The sequence below is a fragment of the Plecotus auritus genome (genome assembly GCF_963455305.1).
Source record: "Plecotus auritus genome assembly, chromosome: 7".
NCBI lineage: Eukaryota > Metazoa > Chordata > Mammalia > Chiroptera > Vespertilionidae > Plecotus > Plecotus auritus.
In genome coordinates, this window is record NC_137774.1 from 177,615,895 (window position 1) to 177,634,987 (window position 19,093).

At 60.9% G+C, this 19,093-nt stretch overlaps 2 protein-coding genes across 4 annotated transcripts in view; both read right to left on the reverse strand.

Moving 5' to 3' along the window:
• Positions 1–9,389, reverse strand: part of PLPP1 (phospholipid phosphatase 1) — a 42,243-nt gene extending 32,854 nt beyond the window's left edge. Inside the window, exon 1 of one of the 2 annotated variants that reach the window (XM_080677338.1) lies at positions 9,003–9,389. In XM_080677338.1, coding sequence (XP_080533464.1) covers positions 9,003–9,060 — 58 coding nt within the window. In that variant the 5' untranslated portion in view covers positions 9,061–9,389. The remainder of the gene's footprint in view (positions 1–9,002) is intronic. The other variant, XM_080677337.1, reaches the window with a different exon arrangement.
• Positions 9,390–11,072: 1,683 nt separating this feature from the next.
• Positions 11,073–19,093, reverse strand: part of SLC38A9 (solute carrier family 38 member 9) — an 83,606-nt gene continuing 75,585 nt past the window's right edge. The window contains exon 13 of one of the 2 annotated variants that reach the window (XM_080677345.1): positions 11,073–11,567. In XM_080677345.1, the coding sequence (XP_080533471.1) occupies positions 11,311–11,567 (257 nt within the window). In that variant the 3' untranslated portion in view covers positions 11,073–11,310. The remainder of the gene's footprint in view (positions 11,568–19,093) is intronic. The other variant, XM_080677348.1, reaches the window with a different exon arrangement.

Below are 19,093 nucleotides of genomic sequence, written 5' to 3' on the forward strand. Positions count from 1 at the left end.
TGCCCAGCAAGGGTGGCTCAGCAGCCGAGTGCCAACCTAGGAACCACAAGGTCCCTGGGCTGTGGGCTCGGCCCCCAGTAGGAGGCACGCAGGAGGCAGCCAATCCATGATGTTCCTCCCTCACAGATGTCTCTCTCTCTGTCCCTCTCCCCTCCTCTCTCTCTAAAAATTAATAAAAACGTTTTTTAAAAACTCAGATCTGACTGCAGTATCTGCTTCCAGAGAGAGAGGTTAGAAGTAATCAAGACATTTCTTACAGTGATCTGGGCACCAAAACACTGAACTACAAACCAGGGCTCAATCCCAGTGCCCTTCAAGCTGAAGCTGGAACTACTCCAAGTAACGTCCCGGAAGAAAAGCAGCCACACGCGGGGCCGAATGGAAGGACCAGGCGGGTGAGCGGGACCCACCTGGCTCACTAGCTTCACACGCTCAGGACCTCAGGACCTCAGCAGCCCAGCGGGGCCAGCCACGCCCCACCCCGCCGCAGGCCGCAGCTCATCCTGCCGCAGCGACTCTGAGCATCGCCTTTGTCCTCAGGAGACGAGGACACTCGGGCAGCGTCAGAGCGCCCTGCCCTCGCCACGCAGGGACCTCGCCACCCAGTGACCACGCCGCGCAGGGACAGCCCCGCCCAGTGACCGCCCGCGCAGTGACCACGCCGCGCAGTGACCTCGCCGCGCAGTGACCTCGCCGCGCAGTGACCACGCCACCCAGTGACCACTCCGCCCAGGGACCACCCCGCGCAGTGACAGCCCCGCGCAGTGACCACGCCACCCAGGGACCACCCACGCAGTGACCACGCCGCCCAGAGACCACCCCGTGCAGTGAGTCGGCATCGATGGGAGGACCGGCCTGAAGAGCGGCGGGCTCAGGGGGTGCCGTCCATGGGGCAGCAGGGCCTGAGTGCCGCCACCCGCCGCTCACCCGCCAAGCCCCTCCTCGCGGTCTCCGCACCAGCAGGACAGCTGGCGCCTGCGCCGTGTAGGGGACTGTGTTCAGCCCCGCACTGGCCAAGAGTTCCGCGCCCAAAGGTTTGCACGTCTCTGCTCCACAGTCAAAGCCCGGGTCTCGGGAGCCATCACTGAAATGCGGTCTTCATCACACCGGCCCGCCTCCCGGTGCGCCCCGGAGGGAGCCGCTCTCGCACGCCTTGGGCCACACAGCACGGTCACGTCCTCCAAGGCTCTTGTGCAAGCAAGGAGCCGCTTGGGGCCACGGGTTTGCCTTCTCTCCCCCCTCCTGGGAACGAGGCCCAGCCCAGCACTACGGAGGAGGAGGAGGCACGGCCTCAGGGCTGTGAGGGCCCCAGGAGTTCGCTCCATCATCCGCTGAGTACGGCTCTCTTCCCTCCTCATTCGCCTCTCAGGCTCTAGGCGACCAGCTCCTCTCCCTTCCAGCTGAGGTCAGTGACCCCAGGCAAGGCCGGACCGGCTTCCCAAGCTGCCAATTACCTCCAGACGCACCCGCTCCGTCTCCTATATGTCATTTTCCTGGGCGCCCCACCCTGCCAAAGACTCGGGACACACTTCCGAGCAGTGACAGCTGAGCGCTCACCGACGGGTCTGAGTGCACCTGCTGGGCTGAGGCACGGGGGTCGCGGGGAGAGCAGTGGAGGCAGTGGTCTCGCTCCTGGGCAGGGATGCCCACCCCGGCGGTGCTACTGAGGAAGTCTGTGCTCCTCCGGGCACTCAGTCCCATCGTCCGGGATGCACGCCCGCCTGGCACCCTCAGCAGGCGTTAGGAGTGTGAATTATAAAATTAAAGCGCCACCTTCGGACCGCAGACACATCTCCAAATACAGGGAGCACAAACAGACCTGGGAGCCCCTCACACAGGCCAACAGTCCTAAAACATCCCGGCCGCCTGAGCTCACACTGCCTTCACAGCCAGTGAACTCCCGCCCCTCCTCCTCGCCCTCTCCATTCACCACCACCTTCCCCAAATCCAGCCCAATCTGCTTTCAAACATCATCCTCAACACTGTATTTCCCAGGTCCTAACCACCCCACGTCTTCCCTGGTTTCACGGGGGCATTTCCCACCATCCCACCATCTACAGAACGGACATGGCCAAGCCAACACTTGAACGCCTTAACACTGTGCTCACACAGCATCAGAACGCACACATAAATGCCACCTGATTAGAAACAGCAGGTGAGGGGAGAGCGGGGACACAGAGATGTTGCACAGCAGTGTCTCCTCCTCCCGCCCCCCCCCCCGCCCCCCTCAGCGGCCTGCTTCACTGCAGAGAGGAATTACATTCATAGACTTTACACCGACGAGGATGTACCTTTAAGGTCATTAAAGAAGTCAGGACCACTGAGCGTACTTTTCCCGGGGGAGGACCATTTCCAAGGCCGGCCATAAGAACAGCGCCGGTGAGCCGAGTGCAGCTAGCTCCATTTTCTGGATGAAGCGGGCATTCAGGAACTCCCACTGCGTAAAGTAAGGGCTTCCCACTTGTTTAATGACACACCAGCACACTCCCAGGCAGATCAGTTTCCACCACCGCGGATTGCCACCACCCGGAGGTCACACGTGCGGTTTTCACACATGACTGATAAGACTCTACCCCTCAAGATGCCGTCAGCTTCAGGACCTCCCGTGCCTGCTCAGCGGAGAGGTTTTAAAGTCTGAAAGTGTGTGTGGCCCTAATGCAAACCTAGTCGATGTTATTTCGACTGAAATGACGAGGCTACCGTCGGTAAGATCACAGAGAAATAACTCACTGACACACACTGCGCCCGGTGCAGGCTCTGCGCTCTGCACTTCTCACGTGGACTCGGTCAGGTCTCAGAGCAGGTGTGAGGCAGGGCCCGGCATCACTCCAGCGAGGAAGCTGAGGCACGGGGTGGACGCTTGGCCACAGTCCCCAGCTCGTGGATGGAGGCGCTGGAGTGTGAACCCAAGCCCATCACTGGACTCCGAGGTCGCTGACGTTTTAAAGAAAAATGTATCGTTTATAAAGAGTGAGCCATTCCCAACGTTAGACTAGTTTCCATTAAGTAAAAACAACTCCGAGCTTTACACCTGGACAGCGAGAAGGTAGAAGGCAGCAGAGCAGCCGCAGGAAGAGGGAGGGGGAAGGAGCGAAATGAAAAAGAGGTCAACAGGGCAAGGGGAGGGCAGAGGGAAGGAGTAACCACCACTCACGGGAATCAATGGTGAGTGCTTTTCTGAAAAGAGAGACGAGATCAGGCCTTTATACCCCGAACTAGCTCGTCACCAGACTGTATATTTCTATCCTAAATGCTGAATTAAGCACCTAAATTAGGAGGAAGCAAACAATTAACATTCCAAATTCCTTCCCATAAAACGGGAACTACACGTTAACTGGGCTTACTTGAACTCTTGGGAGTTTAGTGACTTTCTACTAACGTCTGCCTTTTTCAGTAGGGTGCACAGCAACCATTAAACTTCAACCCCTCACCCCAAAGAATCAGGATGATCCCCCAAGCCGAGTAACACTAGGGAACGTTGGTAAAGCTCAGTCAAAATGACGAAAAAGATAGAAAGTAATCAAGATTCACAGAATGTACATGAGTTTGCAAAGAATGTAATCCAAAGAGAATCTGAAGGAAGAAATTACATTTCATAAGCCCACAGAGGGAGCCTTCTCTGAACAGCTCCATCTCTGCTCCAGCAAGACGAGTCCAAGTGAGAACTCAACCCCTGTCTGACCCCGAAGGTGCCAGGTTGGACCCCGCTCTGCTCCTTTTGGGAGATCCCGTCCCGCTCTGCGGCTGGGAGGCCAGAGAAACACCCCAGCCAACTTGCAGCAGCAGCAGCAGCGTGGCTCCCAGAAGCCGCGGGCAAGGGGCCAGCACACGCACTGTCCTGCTTGCTCATCTACACGCAGGCGCCCCTCAGCGTACCGTGGGGTTAAGTCCCCGCAGACCCATCGTAAGGTGAAAATATCTTAAGCTGAAAATGCATTTAATACGCCCGACCTGCCGAACCTCAGAGCTCAGCCACACCGCCCTGACGCGTGCTCAGAGCACTTGCACTGGCCTAGAGCTGGACAACCATCTTGAATTTCAGCCCGAGGGTAACCGCCTTCCTCTCCTTCTCACCCGAAGCAGGGGACACAGAGGGGCGCTTTGTAGACACAACGGGATGGGAAAACACAACATCCCCAAACCGGCCGCGTAGCACTCTGTGGAGTGCCTGGCCTTTACCCTCGCGATCCGAGGCGCCCCGCCTAGCAGCACAGGAGGGACGTCCGCCTATCACTAGGCGGGGAGAGGACCAACACTGAAAGTTCCAAGTACGGTTTCCGTTGAATGCGTACCGCTTTCACGCCATTGAAAAATCAGGAAAACAGAAGTCGAACCGTCCCACCCGGCGGCTGTCTGTACTTACTTACTTCTTTTTCTCTTCTGTACCTCACACAATGCACAGCACCTACTAAATAGTAAATACGTACTCGGTAATGAGTGAACAAACAAACAAATGTTAAGAGAAAAGCGAGCCCAAAGTGCTAGAAACTATTTGGCAAGGGGCTCTCGCTGACTACCTGGTTCCCCCCATGGAAAAGGGGCCCAGGTTACGGGTCAGGAACGAGACCACTCCTCGGGGACACGGCGTAGGGGGCAGAACGAGGTCGCATTCTGGTGATCATCGCGGGGAGAAGAAGTAACCGAACTCCACAGCCCCTAGCAGTCGTTGCCCGGGTCTAGCGGCCAGATTTCATCTGACCATTGACTCTGATTCGGCATAATGGTGAGCCCACACCGGAGCTCAGCCCACACCAGAGCTCAGCCCACTCCCGAGCTCAGCCCACACCGGAGCTCAGTCCACTCCCGAGCTCAGTCCACTCCCGAGCTCAGCCCACACCGGAGCTCAGCCCACTCCCGAGCTCAGCCCACACCGGAGCTCAGCCCACACCCGAGCTCAGCCCACACCGGAGCTCAGCCCACTCCCGAGCTCAGCCCACTCCCGAGCTCAGCCCACACCCGAGCTCAGCCCACACCCGAGCTCAGCCCACTCCCGAGCTCAGCCCACTCCCGAGCTCAGCCCACACCCGAGCTCAGCCCACTCCCGAGCTCAGCCCACACCCGAGCTCAGCCCACACCGGAGCTCAGCCCACTCCCGAGCTCAGCCCACTCCCGAGCTCAGCCCACTCCCGAGCTCAGCCCACACCCGAGCTCAGCCCACTCCCGAGCTCAGCCCACACCCGAGCTCAGCCCACACCCGAGCTCAGCCCACTCCCGAGCTCAGCCCACACCCGAGCTCAGCCCACTCCCGAGCTCAGCCCACACCCGAGCTCAGCCCACTCCCGAGCTCAGCCCACACCGGAGCTCAGCCCACTCCCGAGCTCAGCCCACACCGGAGCTCAGCCCACACCCGAGCTCAGCCCACTCCCGAGCTCAGCCCACTCCCGAGCTCAGCCCACTCCCGAGCCAGCCCACACCCGAGCTCACTGAGGAAACCCCGCTCCCTTCCCGGAGAGCCCACGCTGGGCCATGAGCTCCTGTTCGCACCTGCTGTCAGGGCAGCTGTCACTGGCGTCAAAAGCAGAAGGGTATGATTAGTCGTGTCCAGGCAAAAACAAAACACAGCACACCCAACAGGGGATCCAAGAGAATTTAGTGACGCACCACCTGCCAGGTGCAGGCAGGACTTGAGGAGGACAGCAAGGGGGTGACACACGCCCCGGCTAGCGAGACCAGGCCCACCGGGGCCCGAGGGACCAGACCCGGAAGCTCTGTAACCGTAGCTGGCCGGCAGGGAGCCCGCTGACTCGCCGTGACCTGCTCACACAACACAAAGTAGCTCTGGCCACACAAACCAGCGTAGGGAGCTGGCTCTCCCAGGCCCTGCTCACGTCCCCGGAGGTCATTCCCAGAGCACAGGGCAGGTGGCGGAAGGGCCTGCAGGGACAGAAAGGTCTTCTCAGTGGCCACCTCCCAGCAGGACACGCACCAGAAAGGCCTGCCAGCTCACCCAAACCTCCACCTCGTGGCACAGCCCGCAGAGCGGCCTTAAGCACAGGCACCTCCTGAGTTCCCACGCCCCCCACCGAGGGGGAAAGGGACGGCAGGGGCCTAAGAGCAATCCGTCCCTTCTGCGCCTCTGAGAGGACACAGACGGCCCGTTTACCTACAATGAATCATATCTGGGACAACTCCCTTCTCGCCGCTCAAAGGGCACCTCTTCCAAACCCCATTATCACACTTATCGCCATGGACTATAACCTCTTATTTGCTCCTCCCTCATTGGACCCCGAGCGCCTACCGGGCAGGGACAGTGTTAGTCATCTCTGCACCCCTCGCACCTACCGTGGACCCGGCAGAGGCACCGAGTCGGTGCGTGGACTCGGCGTCCACTTATCGGCAGCCTAAAGCCATGGGGGGTGAAGGCTGGAATGACCCTCCGCGTCAAGCACCAGTAAGTTTTACTCGGTTCACGGCTTCACACCTGGACAAAACACACAGATCCTGCCCCCCCGCCCGCCGCCCGCTGGGGAGCAGCTTCCGAGCTCATCGCCAGGACAGCGGAGAAAGAGGGCAAGACGCCGCGCCCCCTCCGGAAGGAACCAGCTCGCAGCCTCTGTCCCAGCGCTCGCTCTCTTCCAGGACGGACCCCCCTGACGACACGAATAACTTGGGTGTGGAACTCATGTTTCCAGAGAGGATACCTTGGCGCGGGGGTAGAAACGCTTGCTTGCGCGCACACGTGTGCCCGCATACTCTCACACAGAGGACACGTTTCATGGTCACCTCGGCAGACATCACCCTCTGTAAATTACACAGCAGCCGTGTTGCACCATCGCACAGCACTGCCCCATTGCCACGGACACACTGTGGGACGGGGGTGGCCGTTATCGGAGCCTGGGACACATGCACGCCGTAACTATGAACCGTTCTCACATAACCCTGCTGGCGGGAAGTGCTCCGTCATCGTCCTGCTGGCAGCCAGCCCTCCTGCAGATGCTCCCCGTGAAAAAGTGCCAGGTTCACAACCCTCTCCGGCTCCCACGGCTCTCGGCTGCCCATCTCCGGCCGCCAGGAGGGGGAACAGGAACCAACTTAAACGCCTCAGCCTCCACGAGAAAGGGGAGTTTGCTATAAAAACATACTGTCTTCCGAAACTCCACCCGGACAGGGTTCTCTCTGCTGCACCACGTCCCCTCACTGCTGTCTGTCCGTCCGTGTGGTGACATCCAATGTCACCTTAGAACCAAACCGAACCGGCCGTACCTCACTTTCTGTTCAGAAAAGGGGAATGTGGGTCTTATCACGATACACCGAATTGCCTTAAATGAAACTCTAGTAACACAAAGACAGACGAAACACGTTTCAAAGGGACCTTTTCCTAAAACACACTGAGTGCATAAATCCCCAGAACAAGCCTTTTCCAAAGCCATCGAAGGCATTTAGACCCGAGGCACTACCGTCTTATCTTTCGGAGCCATCGGATATCCCGTGACTCTCGGCCAGCGCAGCCACGGGCCGCCCTGAGCTCCACGGGACAGCGGCCTGGCGTCGGCATCGCGCTGAGAGCAGACCCCGGACCCATCCTCTCTCAGACCGGCCTGCACCCAGGTCCCTCCCAGATGCACACCTTTAAAAAGCAAACGGAACGGACACCCGCCGTGTGGCCCGTGTTTAACAGCGTGAGCCTCGGCACCTCAGAGCGTGGTTTCACCTGCCAAGCAGCACGGATCAGAACACACGTTTGTCTTACGAGTTAGTAACTCCCCTGAGGTAGGAAAAGGGGGGGGCTGATGTGTAACCCTGACAGCACACGACGCCTGGCAATGACGGGATACCATCCAGTACATCAGCGTTATCCAGATGAGTCCTGAATGAGATTTCCTCTTCCTTCGAGAAAATATAAATGAAGGGTAACGACACTGCGTACAAGTTAAAATCCATCTTAAAATTTACCATCTTTACCAAAGGTAAACTTTTTGTTGGAAGTAACTTGTAATATACTTCGTTGTAATTATAAATGTCCTGACATCCGAAACGATTACCTGTCTTTCTATAAAAAGGGTGTCCCCAAACTGCGTTTCCTCTTCCTAACCTCAGCTCCTAAAGCTCACTGTGGCACAGTACAGGGTCCTGGTAAACCATGAAAAGGTCTCACCCATAACCAAAAGGGATTTTTCCCTCCAAAAGACCCGCCCGGTAACCGAATGTGTGAGTCTTCAGCAGGACTGCAAGCCCTGGCGGCCCGGCCTGACCGGGAATGTCCTATGCCTGACGCCTCCCGCCCACCCGCAGCAGCCCCGCACCGGGATGGTCTGAGGTCACAGACCTGCCACCCTGGGGTGCTCTGAGGTCACAGACCTGCCACCTGGGGTGCTCTGAGGTCACCGGCCTGCCACCTGGGATGCTCTGAGGTCACAGACATGCGACCCGAGAAGCTGCCGGGGGCCCTGCCTGACGCCTGAACTGAGCGGGGCTGCGCGCACCTGCACGGGTCCTCCCGGGGTCTCCAGGCGCACGAGCAGCTCCCAGCACGCTGCCTCGCAGGACACACGCTGGAAACGGCCAAAGTGCCTCCCTCCGCCCCGTGCCTCGGGGACGGCTTCAACCCCGCGCGTGTGGAGGCAGGAAGGAGCACCAGGCAGCAGGCGCCAGCGCTCCCGGGAGGAGGACCGGGCAGGGCGCGCAGGGCAGGTGAGCGCGGGGCAGGTGAGCGCAGGGCAGCAGGGCGGGTCTGGGGCGCACCCCCAAAAAGCAAAAGCAAGCTCCTTGCAGACCTCGGGGCAGAAACCTGGCCCCGCACCCCTCTGCGACCGGCCCTTTACAGCCCGGTAACACCTTCTAATTAGGGGCGTCCTGGCCTTCCCAGCGGTGAGATAAGCAAGCGGCGGCGCCGGCCTGCGGGTCCCCGCCCCGGCCCGGGCTGCACCCAGCGCCCCCGTCGCTGAGACCCGCGGGGCGAGGGGCGCCCTAGGCCGGGAGCGGGGAGGCAGCGCGGGCGGCGGGCGGCGGGCGGGGCGGGGCGGGGCGGCGGCGAAGCGGGTCCCGGCGGGCGGCGGACCTACCCAGCAGCACACACATCATATCCAGGGCCACGAACGGCAGCCGCGTCTTGTCGAACATGGTGGCGGCCCGGGCGGGCGGCGCGCCGCCTCACGCACGGTCCCGGCCGGGCAGCCGCCGAGGGGACGGGACGGCGGCGCTGGACGGCGGCAATGGCGCCGGACCCTCCCCTCAGCGCCGCTACCTCCCGGCCTGCGCTCCTCAGGCCTGTGTGCGGCCAGCCCGCCGCCGCCGCCCGGATCCCGCGCCCTCCAACAGGCGGGGCCCGCGCCCGAGCTTTAAGGATGGGACGCGGGGAGGGACCGCGGGAGGAGCGCGGGGGAGGGACCGCGGGGTCGGCAGGGCGGCGAGCGCGGGGGGCGGGGCTGCGGGCGCCACTCGGGCGCTCCGGCCAATCAGCGCCGAGGCCCCGCCCCCTGGCTGCGGAGCCCGCCCCCCTAGCAGGACGCGCGGCGCGGGGTGGGGCTGGGGGCGTCTCCCACGCGGTGCGGGCGGCTGCGCTGCGACCTGCGCACGGGCCGCCGGTGTCGTTGCCCCGCAGGGGGCTCGGCCCGCCCGGACCCCAAGGGCCGGCTGCCCCGCTTCCTCCCGGGCGCGCCGGGTCGGGACCTGTCGTCAGCCCTCCCTCGGCGCCCTCTGCTCACCGAGGCCTCCACCGGGGCCTGCAAGTCAGGCCGAACCTGCCGAGCCCTCCCCTCGGCACCTCCCGCCCGGGCTGTGCGGCCGGTGCCTCACCCCTCCTCCCGTGCGCGAGCCCTCGGCCGCCTGCAGCAGCAGCCCCGGCCCTGCCTGCTCCCGGTGGTAGTTTTCCATCCCTGCCCCGGGCGGCTGTCCTGGCTGGTTTCAGAGCCGAGCACGGGCCTCCATGGCCATGGGGTCAGCTTCCCCGCCGAGCACGGGCCTCCGCGGCCGTGGGGTCAGCTTCCCCGCCGAGCACAGGCCTCCATGGCCAGGTCTGGGGTCACCTTCCCCGCCGAGCACGGGCCTCCGCGGCCGTGGGGTCAGCTTCCCCGCCGAGCACAGGCCTCCATGGCCAGGTCTGGGGTCACCTTCCCCGCCGAGCACGGGCCTCCGCGGCCGTGGGGTCAGCTTCCCCGCCGAGCACAGGCCTCCATGGCCAGGTCTGGGGTCACCTTCCCCGCCGAGCACGGGCCTCCGCGGCCGTGGGGTCAGCTTCCCCGCCGAGCTCGGGCCTCCATGGCCGTGGGGTCAGCTTCCCCGCCGAGCAAGGGCCTCCATGGCCAGGTCGGGGGTCACCTTCCCCGCTGAGCACGGGCCTCCATGGCCATGGGGTCAGCTGCCCCGCCGAGCACGGGCCTCCATGGCCAGGTCGGGGGTCACCTTCCCGGCCCGAACCAGTGTCCGCGATTTCTCTCGCACCGCAGCGAGCACTGCGCTCCCCCCCCCCCCTCCCGTGCCTGGAGGAACACAGGGGAGATGGGTCATCTCAGTTTCCTGATCTGGAAAATGGGTTGTTGCTAATCCCTGTTCTGTGCTACCGTCAAGAACCGGTGAAGCCGGGGAAGAACGATGTGAGTTATAAAAGGTTAATGACGGGCCGGCTGGCGTGGCTCTGGCTGAGCGCAGGCCTGTGAACCAGGAGGAGGTCACAGGGCGATTCCGGTCAGGGCGCAGGCCCCGGGGTGGGCTCGACCCCCCAGTGGGGGTGGGAGGGAGGAGGCAGCCCAGCACTAATTCTCTCTCATCATTGATGTCTCTCTCTCTCTCTCTCCCCCTCTCCCTTCCTCTGTGAAATTAATAAAAATATATTTTTAAAAAAAGACTAAACCCTCTAGAGATGTTAATGATCAGTACAAATATGTAAGATGCCAGTCGAAAACTGGACTCCCTACTTCTAAAACGTTTCTTGCGAAACACCCCTAAAATAAAGTCCGTGGAGAGATAACGTTGCTACCCTAAGGGAGTCTCCGCGTACCACATGATCCCCCGCAGCCAACAACGTATTGGAAGAAGCATGTTTCTCTTGAAAAGGAATGTGAATTTTGGGTTTCACCTTTTATCTTTCAGAAGCTTCCAGCAGCTGGTCCCTGAGAGAGATAGGCCGTCCTTTATTCTGTGGCCTCTCTAACTGCCAGGTGAGAAGGACCCCAGGTTGCGAGGCCACAGGAAGTGGAACCATCAGGTGTTCATTCCAAGCACATTGACCGGAACTGTGGGCCAGGCATAGTCTAGGGGACAGTGTTTTATTTAAACAGCTTTTGAAATAAGTAAACATTTACTTTTGAAATACTTTTTCCAAAGTGAGCATTCCACAAACCTTATGCATACGTTTGTTGTTTGCTCACTCATTTACTCCACATTTACTGAGCCCCCCATATAGGAGACCCACTGCACGGCTGTGGGGGGAGACTTCGATGAGCAAGACAGGAAGGACCTCCAATCCGGCTGCCCGGCGTGGGATGAAGCGGGTGGCGTGATGGCCGAGCATCGGCGCACGGCAAGCACACGGAGAGGAGTGGGGTTTACCCGGGAGCTCTGGGAACGTCGGCGACGGAGGTGACACGTGCGTGGTTCTTTCCTGTCTCTCCCACACCAGCAGGCACTTTCTTAGGGGAGAAGGCGGTAAAGAAAATAGTTGATATATTAACAGATTTTTTTTTTTTTTGCCCTTTGGAAGAGTTTCAGAGAACAGCTTTAAAAATAGATCAGCAAACAAAGTCCATGAAAATGTGTCCAGTCATGCTGTCCTGGGGTTTAAAATGGGACCTGTGATGTGGGCCAGTGACAAGCAGTGAAGTCCCCAGCCGAGGGGAATGGCTAGGAAAACGTCGCCTGGTTTTGAGGCGGACTTTCTGCTCTGCTTCGTTACTCAGCATTTTGAAAAGGAGACTGCGTTTTCCGTCCTCCATCCTCCCTTCTGCTCCCGCTCCTCCCGCTGGGCCGCCTCCCTTCGCCCTGACACCTGCTGTGCGTTTCCTGGGGCGTCTGCAAAGCCGCGAGGCTGCCTGCCCTCAGGTGTTGGAGTCTGCATGTGCTCATGTCCTTTGTCCCCACCTGGACGGAAGCGACCAGAGTCTCTCTTCCACGCAGAGAGCATTGTAAACGCAAACAACAGACGTGTCGGTGTCTCCTTCCCTAGTGTGTTTGCCTCGCCCCCCGCCTCCCCAGATTTCACGCACATTATAGCCCTCTTAACACTCGTGGCCACGCCATTTGTGTCTTACCTTATTAAAGTGTCAATAATACCTGATACGTAAATATAGAGAATGCAGGCTATATAAGGCGGTTGTGAAGCATAGTAATGTCATGAGCAACTAGGAGCCCACGGCTGACCTTAATACTTGCTCCATCTCAGCGTCGTTGACTCTGTCTGTGCGCTCCGGGCCCGTCACACCCCACGGCAGGCCCGGCGACCGCGCTCCTGAATTTTCTGTTCCTCTTCTCCTGGCTTTGTCATTTCTACATGTGCATGTGCCTCTAAAAATATGTATTGTTTTTTAGCTTTTAAAAACGTTACGCCGTGTATGTAGTCATCGGCCCTTGGTTTTTTTTCACTCAGAATTACCTTTCTTTTTTTCTATATATATTTTTATTGATTTCAGAGAGGAAGAGAGAGGGGGAGAGAGAGAGAGAGAGAGAAACATCCATGATGAAAGAGAATCATGGATCGGCTGCCTCCTGCACGCCCCCGACTGGGGATGAAGCCCGCAACCTGAGCATGTGCCCCGACTGGGAATCGAACTGTGACCTCCTGGAGCCTAGGTCGAGGCTCACCCACGGAGCCACACCGGCCGGGCAGAACGCCCCTTCTTGCATTCCTGTTGCTGCAATAGCTGTAGTCTATCATGTGAACATACTGCATTCCTCCTTCCGACAGTGAGCATTGGGTCATTTCCACTTTTTGCGGTTACAAACGTGCTGCTGTGTGCCTGTCCCCGCGTGGAGGGGGTCGCTGGGGGGGTACGCCCTCCTCCAGCCTCCCTGATGACCCCAGATCGTATCCCCTGGGGGTGACACCGTCTTACCCTACCCTTGCCAGTGTGGGTAAGACTCCGCATTTTCATCCACTAATCTTATTTTTTGAGATTTCTTATTTAAGAAATCTAGTTTGGTGGGCATACTGTGTATCTCAGTGTCGTCCTCATTTGCATTTCCCTGCTCACTCATGTAGTTGGACATCTTTTCCTAAGTTTATTCTTCGGCCACTTGCCTAGTCACATCTTTTGCCTGTTTTTCCATTGGGTGGATTGTCTTACTCTTACCGAAGCGTGACAGTTCTTCCTGCGTGTGCGATACGGGTTCTTCGTGCGATCACTCTCTCTCCCAGCGCCGCCTGGCTGTGGTTTCACTTCCTTTCCGGCGTGGCAGTGTTTTGGTAAATGTGATGGGAGCAGAAGGCCCCGACAGGTTTCTGAGAGAGACTTGCTTCCCTGACCGAAGGGGAAGGCTGGCGTTCCTACCTTCGTCCTTGACGAGGACGCGGTGGTTTGAGCCCACGAGCACCGGGGAAGGACGAGGACGGGGCCCCTGGTCCGAGTGTGGACGTGACGGCAGCCACAGCTCCGGCCCCTCCGGGACTTCAGGTGAGAGCCTCAAGGAGCCACCGCTGGTCAGGCTCCCGAGCGGTCGATCCTGTCACCGAGAGACCACACGCCTGTTGTTCTGAGAGGCCCTGGGCTCGCGCTAATGCAGGAACGTCTGGTCCCTCAACCACAAAGCCCTGCGTGGGACCGGCTGGGTCGAGGGAAAAGGAAGGCGCCGGGGATGAGCTGGGGAGGCTGCAGAGCCGTCTGAGCACAGAGGCCAAGCGAAGGGCAGAGTCTGAAGCCCTGAGGAGGCAAAGCTTGGAAACAAGGACTCACATTGAGGGTTCGCGGAAGGTTCTAGAAGGAAAGTTTGTTGCTAAAAAGTGTGTCCGGAGGAAAGAAAAATGGCTAAAAATACATAGTGACTCGCTGAAGACAGTCTTCTATTTTTTTTAATCAATTCTTTTTTAAATTATTGGCACTATTACAGATGTCCCCCAGCTCGCCACCCCCTCCCCCTCCCCCCCGCCCAAGCTCCCTCCCCCCAGCCCCCCCCCTCCCTCTGGCCGCCGCCACGCTGCTGTCTGTGTCCATGGCTGCATGTATGCGCTTTGGCCCATCTCTTCACCTTCTGGCATCCAGTCCCGCTCCCCGTCCCCTCCGACCCCGTCGGCCTGTTCCCCGTGTCCACGCCTCTGGCTCTGCTCGGCTCGCCATTGATTCTGTTCATCAGACTCGCGTGGCCGTGGGCCGCGTGGTTCAGGCCTTTCCCTGAAGACGGTCTGTGTCAGACCAGCGCAGTGCTGGGTGCGATCGTGCCGGGAAGCCGCAGCGTCCTGGTGGCCGGACCAAGGGCGACGGGGCCTCACTTTGCCACGGGCTGTGCAGCTCCAGGCCTTCCCGGTTCCTGGTGCTCCCGCCGTCCTCCCAGACAGCGGGCAGCTGGACGGCCCAGCCTCTCCCGGCTTCGCCGCAGGGCCTGGCGGGAGAAGTCTCCGGGAGCACTGGATCCCATCAACCAGTGACCGCATTGCAGGCGTCAGTGAAAACCCTAAAACCTCTGGCTCAGGGCTGGGGCCTCACGGGGGGCCACCTGCTCCCGAGACACTCCCCAGGCTCTCCCTCAGGGTGAGACACTCCCCAGGCTCTCCCTCAGGGTGAGACACTCCCCAGGCTCTCCTCAGGGTGAGACACTCCCCAGGCTCTCCCTCGGGGTGAGACCCTCCCCAGGGCTCTCCCTCAGGGTGAGACACTCCCCCAGGCTCTCCCTCAGGGTGAGACACTCCCCAGGCTCTCCTCAGGGTGAGACACTCCCCAGGCTCTCCCTCAGGGTGAGACCCTCTCCAGGCTCTCCCTCAGGGTGAGACCCTCCCCAGGCTCTCCCTCGGGGTGAGACACTCCCCAGGCTCTCCCTCGGGGTGAGACACTCCCCAGGCTCTCCCTCGGGGTGAGACACTCCCCAGGCTCTCCCTCGGGGTGAGACACTCCTCAAAGCTCTCCCTCGGGGTGAGACACTCCCCAAGGCTCTCCCTCGGGGTGAGACACTCCCCCAGACTCTCCCTCAGGGTGAGACACTCCCCAGGCTCTCCCTCAGGGTGAGACACTCCCCAAGGCTCTCCCTCGGGGTGAGACACTCCCCAGGCTCTCCCTCAGGGTGAGACCCTCCCCAGGCTCTCCCTCAGGGTGAGACACTCCTCAAAGCTCTCCCTCGGGGTGAGACCCTCCCCAGGCTCTCCCTCAGGGTGAGACACTCCTCAAAGCTCTCCCTCAGGGTGAGACACTCCCCAGGCTCTCCCTCAGGGTGAGACACTCCCCAGGCTCTCCCTCGGGGTGAGACACTCCCCAGGCTCTCCCTCGGGGTGAGACACTCCCCAGGCTCTCCCTCAGGGTGAGACACTCCCCAGGCTCTCCCTCAGGGTGAGACACTCCCCAAAGCTCTCCCTCAGGGTGAGACACTCCCCAAAGCTCTCCCTCAGGGTGAGACACTCCCCAGGGCTCTCCCTCAGGGTGAGACCCTCCCCAGGCTCTCCCTCGGGGTGAGACACTCCCCAGGCTCTCCCTCGGGGTGAGACACTCCCCAGGCTCTCCCTCGGGGTGAGACACTCCCCAGGCTCTCCCTCGGGGTGAGACACTCCCCAGGCTCTCCCTCGGGGTGAGACACTCCCCAGGCTCTCCCTCGGGGTGAGACACTCCCCAGGCTCTCCCTCGGGGTGAGACACTCCCCAGGCTCTCCCTCGGGGTGAGACACTCCCCAGGCTCTCCCTCGGGGTGAGACACTCCCCAGGCTCTCCCTCGGGGTGAGACACTCCCCAGGCTCTCCCTCGGGGTGAGACACTCCCCAGGCTCTCCCTCGGGGTGAGACACTCCCCAGGCTCTCCCTCGGGGTGAGACACTCCCCAGGCTCTCCCTCGGGGTGAGACACTCCCCAGGCTCTCCCTCGGGGTGAGACACTCCTCAAAGCTCTCCCTCGGGGTGAGATACTCTCCAGGCTCTCCCTCAGGGTGAGACCCTCCCCAGGCTCTCCCTCGGGGTGAGACACTCCCCAGGCTCTCCCTCAGGGTGAGACACTCCTCAAAGCTCTCCCTCAGGGTGAGATACTCCCCAGGCTCTCCCTCGGGGTGAGACACTCCCCAGGCTCTCCCTCAGGGTGAGACACTCCTCAAAGCTCTCCCTCAGGGTGAGATACTCTCCAGGCTCTCCCTCAGGGTGAGACACTCCCCAGGCTCTCCCTCAGGGTGAGACACTCCTCAAAGCTCTCCCTCAGGGTGAGATACTCTCCAGGCTCTCCCTCAGGGTGAGACCCTCCCCAGGCTCTCCCTCGGGGTGAGACCCTCCCCAGGCTCTCCCTCGGGGTGAGACACTCCCCAGGCTCTCCCCAGGGTGGACTGTCCCAGGAAGACGGCATTTTCTTAACCGGCTTCTCGTGAGGATGGACACAAAGTGTGGGAGCAGCCGCCCCCCAAACGTGCGCCCTCACACTCACCTTCTCAGAGACCTTTGCGGATCCACCTCCCTTCCCCTCCGCCCACTCACCGGCCACCGCCGGCTTCCCTGTTCCGCCAGGGCTGGTGGTGCGACTTGTTCTCGGTAAACCCACACCTGGCCTGGCGGCCGCCACTTCCCTTCTCCAGGACCCTCCCAGCTGCCTTTGGCCGTCTCTGCAAACACATGTCCCCAGAGACACAGACGCCAACGGCCTGTGCGATACCCGTCGTCTTCAGGCATCACACACGTTTTCTGTAAAAACATGTACTGGGTGAGCTTGCCATCGGTCCGGGCCTTCAACCGGAACCCGGCGTCGCCCTCTTTTTGGAATCAATACAGTTCTCCCGATTGATTCTGACCCCGTTCCAAGGCACAGCCCAGCTCGGGCCCTCCCCACCCTGTGCCTGTCCCGCCCCTGGACCTCCCTGCCCGCCAGCATCCTGTCCCAGTCCCAGTCCCAGTCCCAGGCTCGTCCCCGGAGTGGCCGCACCCGCAGGTGGAAAAGGCCGGAACGAGCCAGCAAACGGACAGGCCCGTCAACAGGAGTCCAGAGAGGAGAGGCCCCGCCCCGGCGCGGGGTGGCCCTGGGTGCAGGCGGGGAGCCGGGCTGACTCCCTGTCCTTTTCTCACGGGTCCCAGAGCCGCTCAGGAAGCGCTGCCCGTGTCCTCCCCAACGTGGACCCCTTTCCAGAGGGGGTCTTCCCCTTCTAAGCGACGGGCCCCGGGACACCCCGCCTGGGCCCTGGGCGGCGCGGGACTGCGAATTCACGGGTGCTCCGCCCTCTCCCGCGTACAGCACCCTCGACTTCGTGCAGCTCTCCGTGGGCCTTCGTGAACTCTCCCAGCCTGACACCAAGGCTCCCACATCAGGGTCGCCCCGAGCGCTGGTTAATGGTTAAACCGCAGCGCCGGGCTCCTCCCCAGAGGCCGTGATGCCTGAGGAGGTCGGGATGCGGCCAGGTATGTCTGGTGACCAGGAGACGGTGCCCATCAGAATTGGAAAGCCTCGGGGCTGTCAGCCCCCACTTTACTCTCCGGGCGAAACGTGATAGAGCGGAGCCGCTCTCTTCCCCGCGATGGCCACACGGGACGGGCACTGCGGCGGGGCGGCCACACACCGGCCCGGGAAGCAGGCCCCGCACCCTCGAGCCAATCACGTAACCTCGCGGGGCGTTTTCCAGGCGAGAATAAGGGAAGTGTCCCCCCGAGGGTGTGTTGCGAGGGGTGAACTGGATATGCCCCGAACACGCACACCGTGCGGAGGCAGGCAGCCGGTGGGCGCCCCTAGATGCCGCCGGGACGCCCACAGTCCGGCCACTCCCTCCCCAGAGCCGGCTGGCCTTGTGTCCTGGGAGCCGCGGCCTGAGGACCATGTGCGGGGCCTTCTGGTCCCTCTGCCGTTGGTGCTGAACTCCGTGCGTGTGCCGCCGGCGGGGAGGTCAACCTGCAGGTAATTCTTCGCAGTTCTCGGGTGCAGGAATGGGGTTGAGGGTCATTGGCCCACCGGCCTGTGCGGGGCAGAGAGCTCTGGAAGCTGGCTGCTCAGACGGCGCCTCGGCCGGCGGAGTCTGCACGGCCCCAGGCTTGTCAGAAGGCTGACTCAGCCTCCGCCCCAGGCCGAGTCCAGATGTGTGTGTCAGCAGCATCCCCAGTGAGTCCTAAGCCCATTACTGTGCGAGAAGCCCTGTTCCAGAAGCTTCCCAAATTTCCCTGTTAAGGACAGTCACCTAGTATGCTTATTAACCATGCCCATGATCTGGGGTCTTTCTTAGAAGTTCTGATTCATTATCTCTGGTCTTTTAAGTATATCCTATCTAATAAAGAGGGAATATGCTAATTAACCATCACTCCATCACAAAGATGGCTGCACCCACAGCTGAGGCCAAGTTCCCATAAGGAGCCTTAAGGAGCAATCAGCAGGAACCTGAGGCTACGCCCTCCCCTGCCCCCGTGGGGCTTGACAGGGGACCTCCATGTGCACTTCCCGTCCTGGTGCTGGGCTAGGGAACCTCAGGCTGCTCCCCCAACCCCAGCGCCAGGCCGGGGGACCTCAGGCCATGTCCCCCACCTGGCAGGGCTTGACAGTGTACCTCAGGTCACGCCCCCCACCCAGCAGGGCTTGATGGGGGACCTGAGGCTGTGCCCCCTTCCCAGTGCTGGGCTGGGGGACCTGAGGCTGCACCCCAGCCGGGCTTGACAGGGGATCTCAGGCCGTGTCTCTCACCTGGCGGGGCTTGACGGGGGACCTCAAGGCAAACCCCTCACTCCGGTCTGGGCTGGGGGACTTCAGGCTAAGGCCATGCCCCCCTGTCCTGGTGCCAGGCCAGGGGACCTGAGGCTACGTCCCCTGCCTGGTGGGGCTTGACAAGGGTGGGACTGGCTGGGTCTGGATCTAGCCCAATCTGGGGTGGGGGGGGTGGGTCTGGGTCTCTCGTGATTTTGAGGCACATGTGGGTGGGCGAGGACTTGACTTTGGGTCCTGTGGTGTGCCCCAGACTCTGACAGGAGGAAGGTTTTCATATACATTTTACTAATTTTCTTTCATCTCTGACACTTCTATTATAGAGAAAGGGCAAATAGCAATATTAAATTATTTCCTCTAATTAATCCCCTTTTAATGT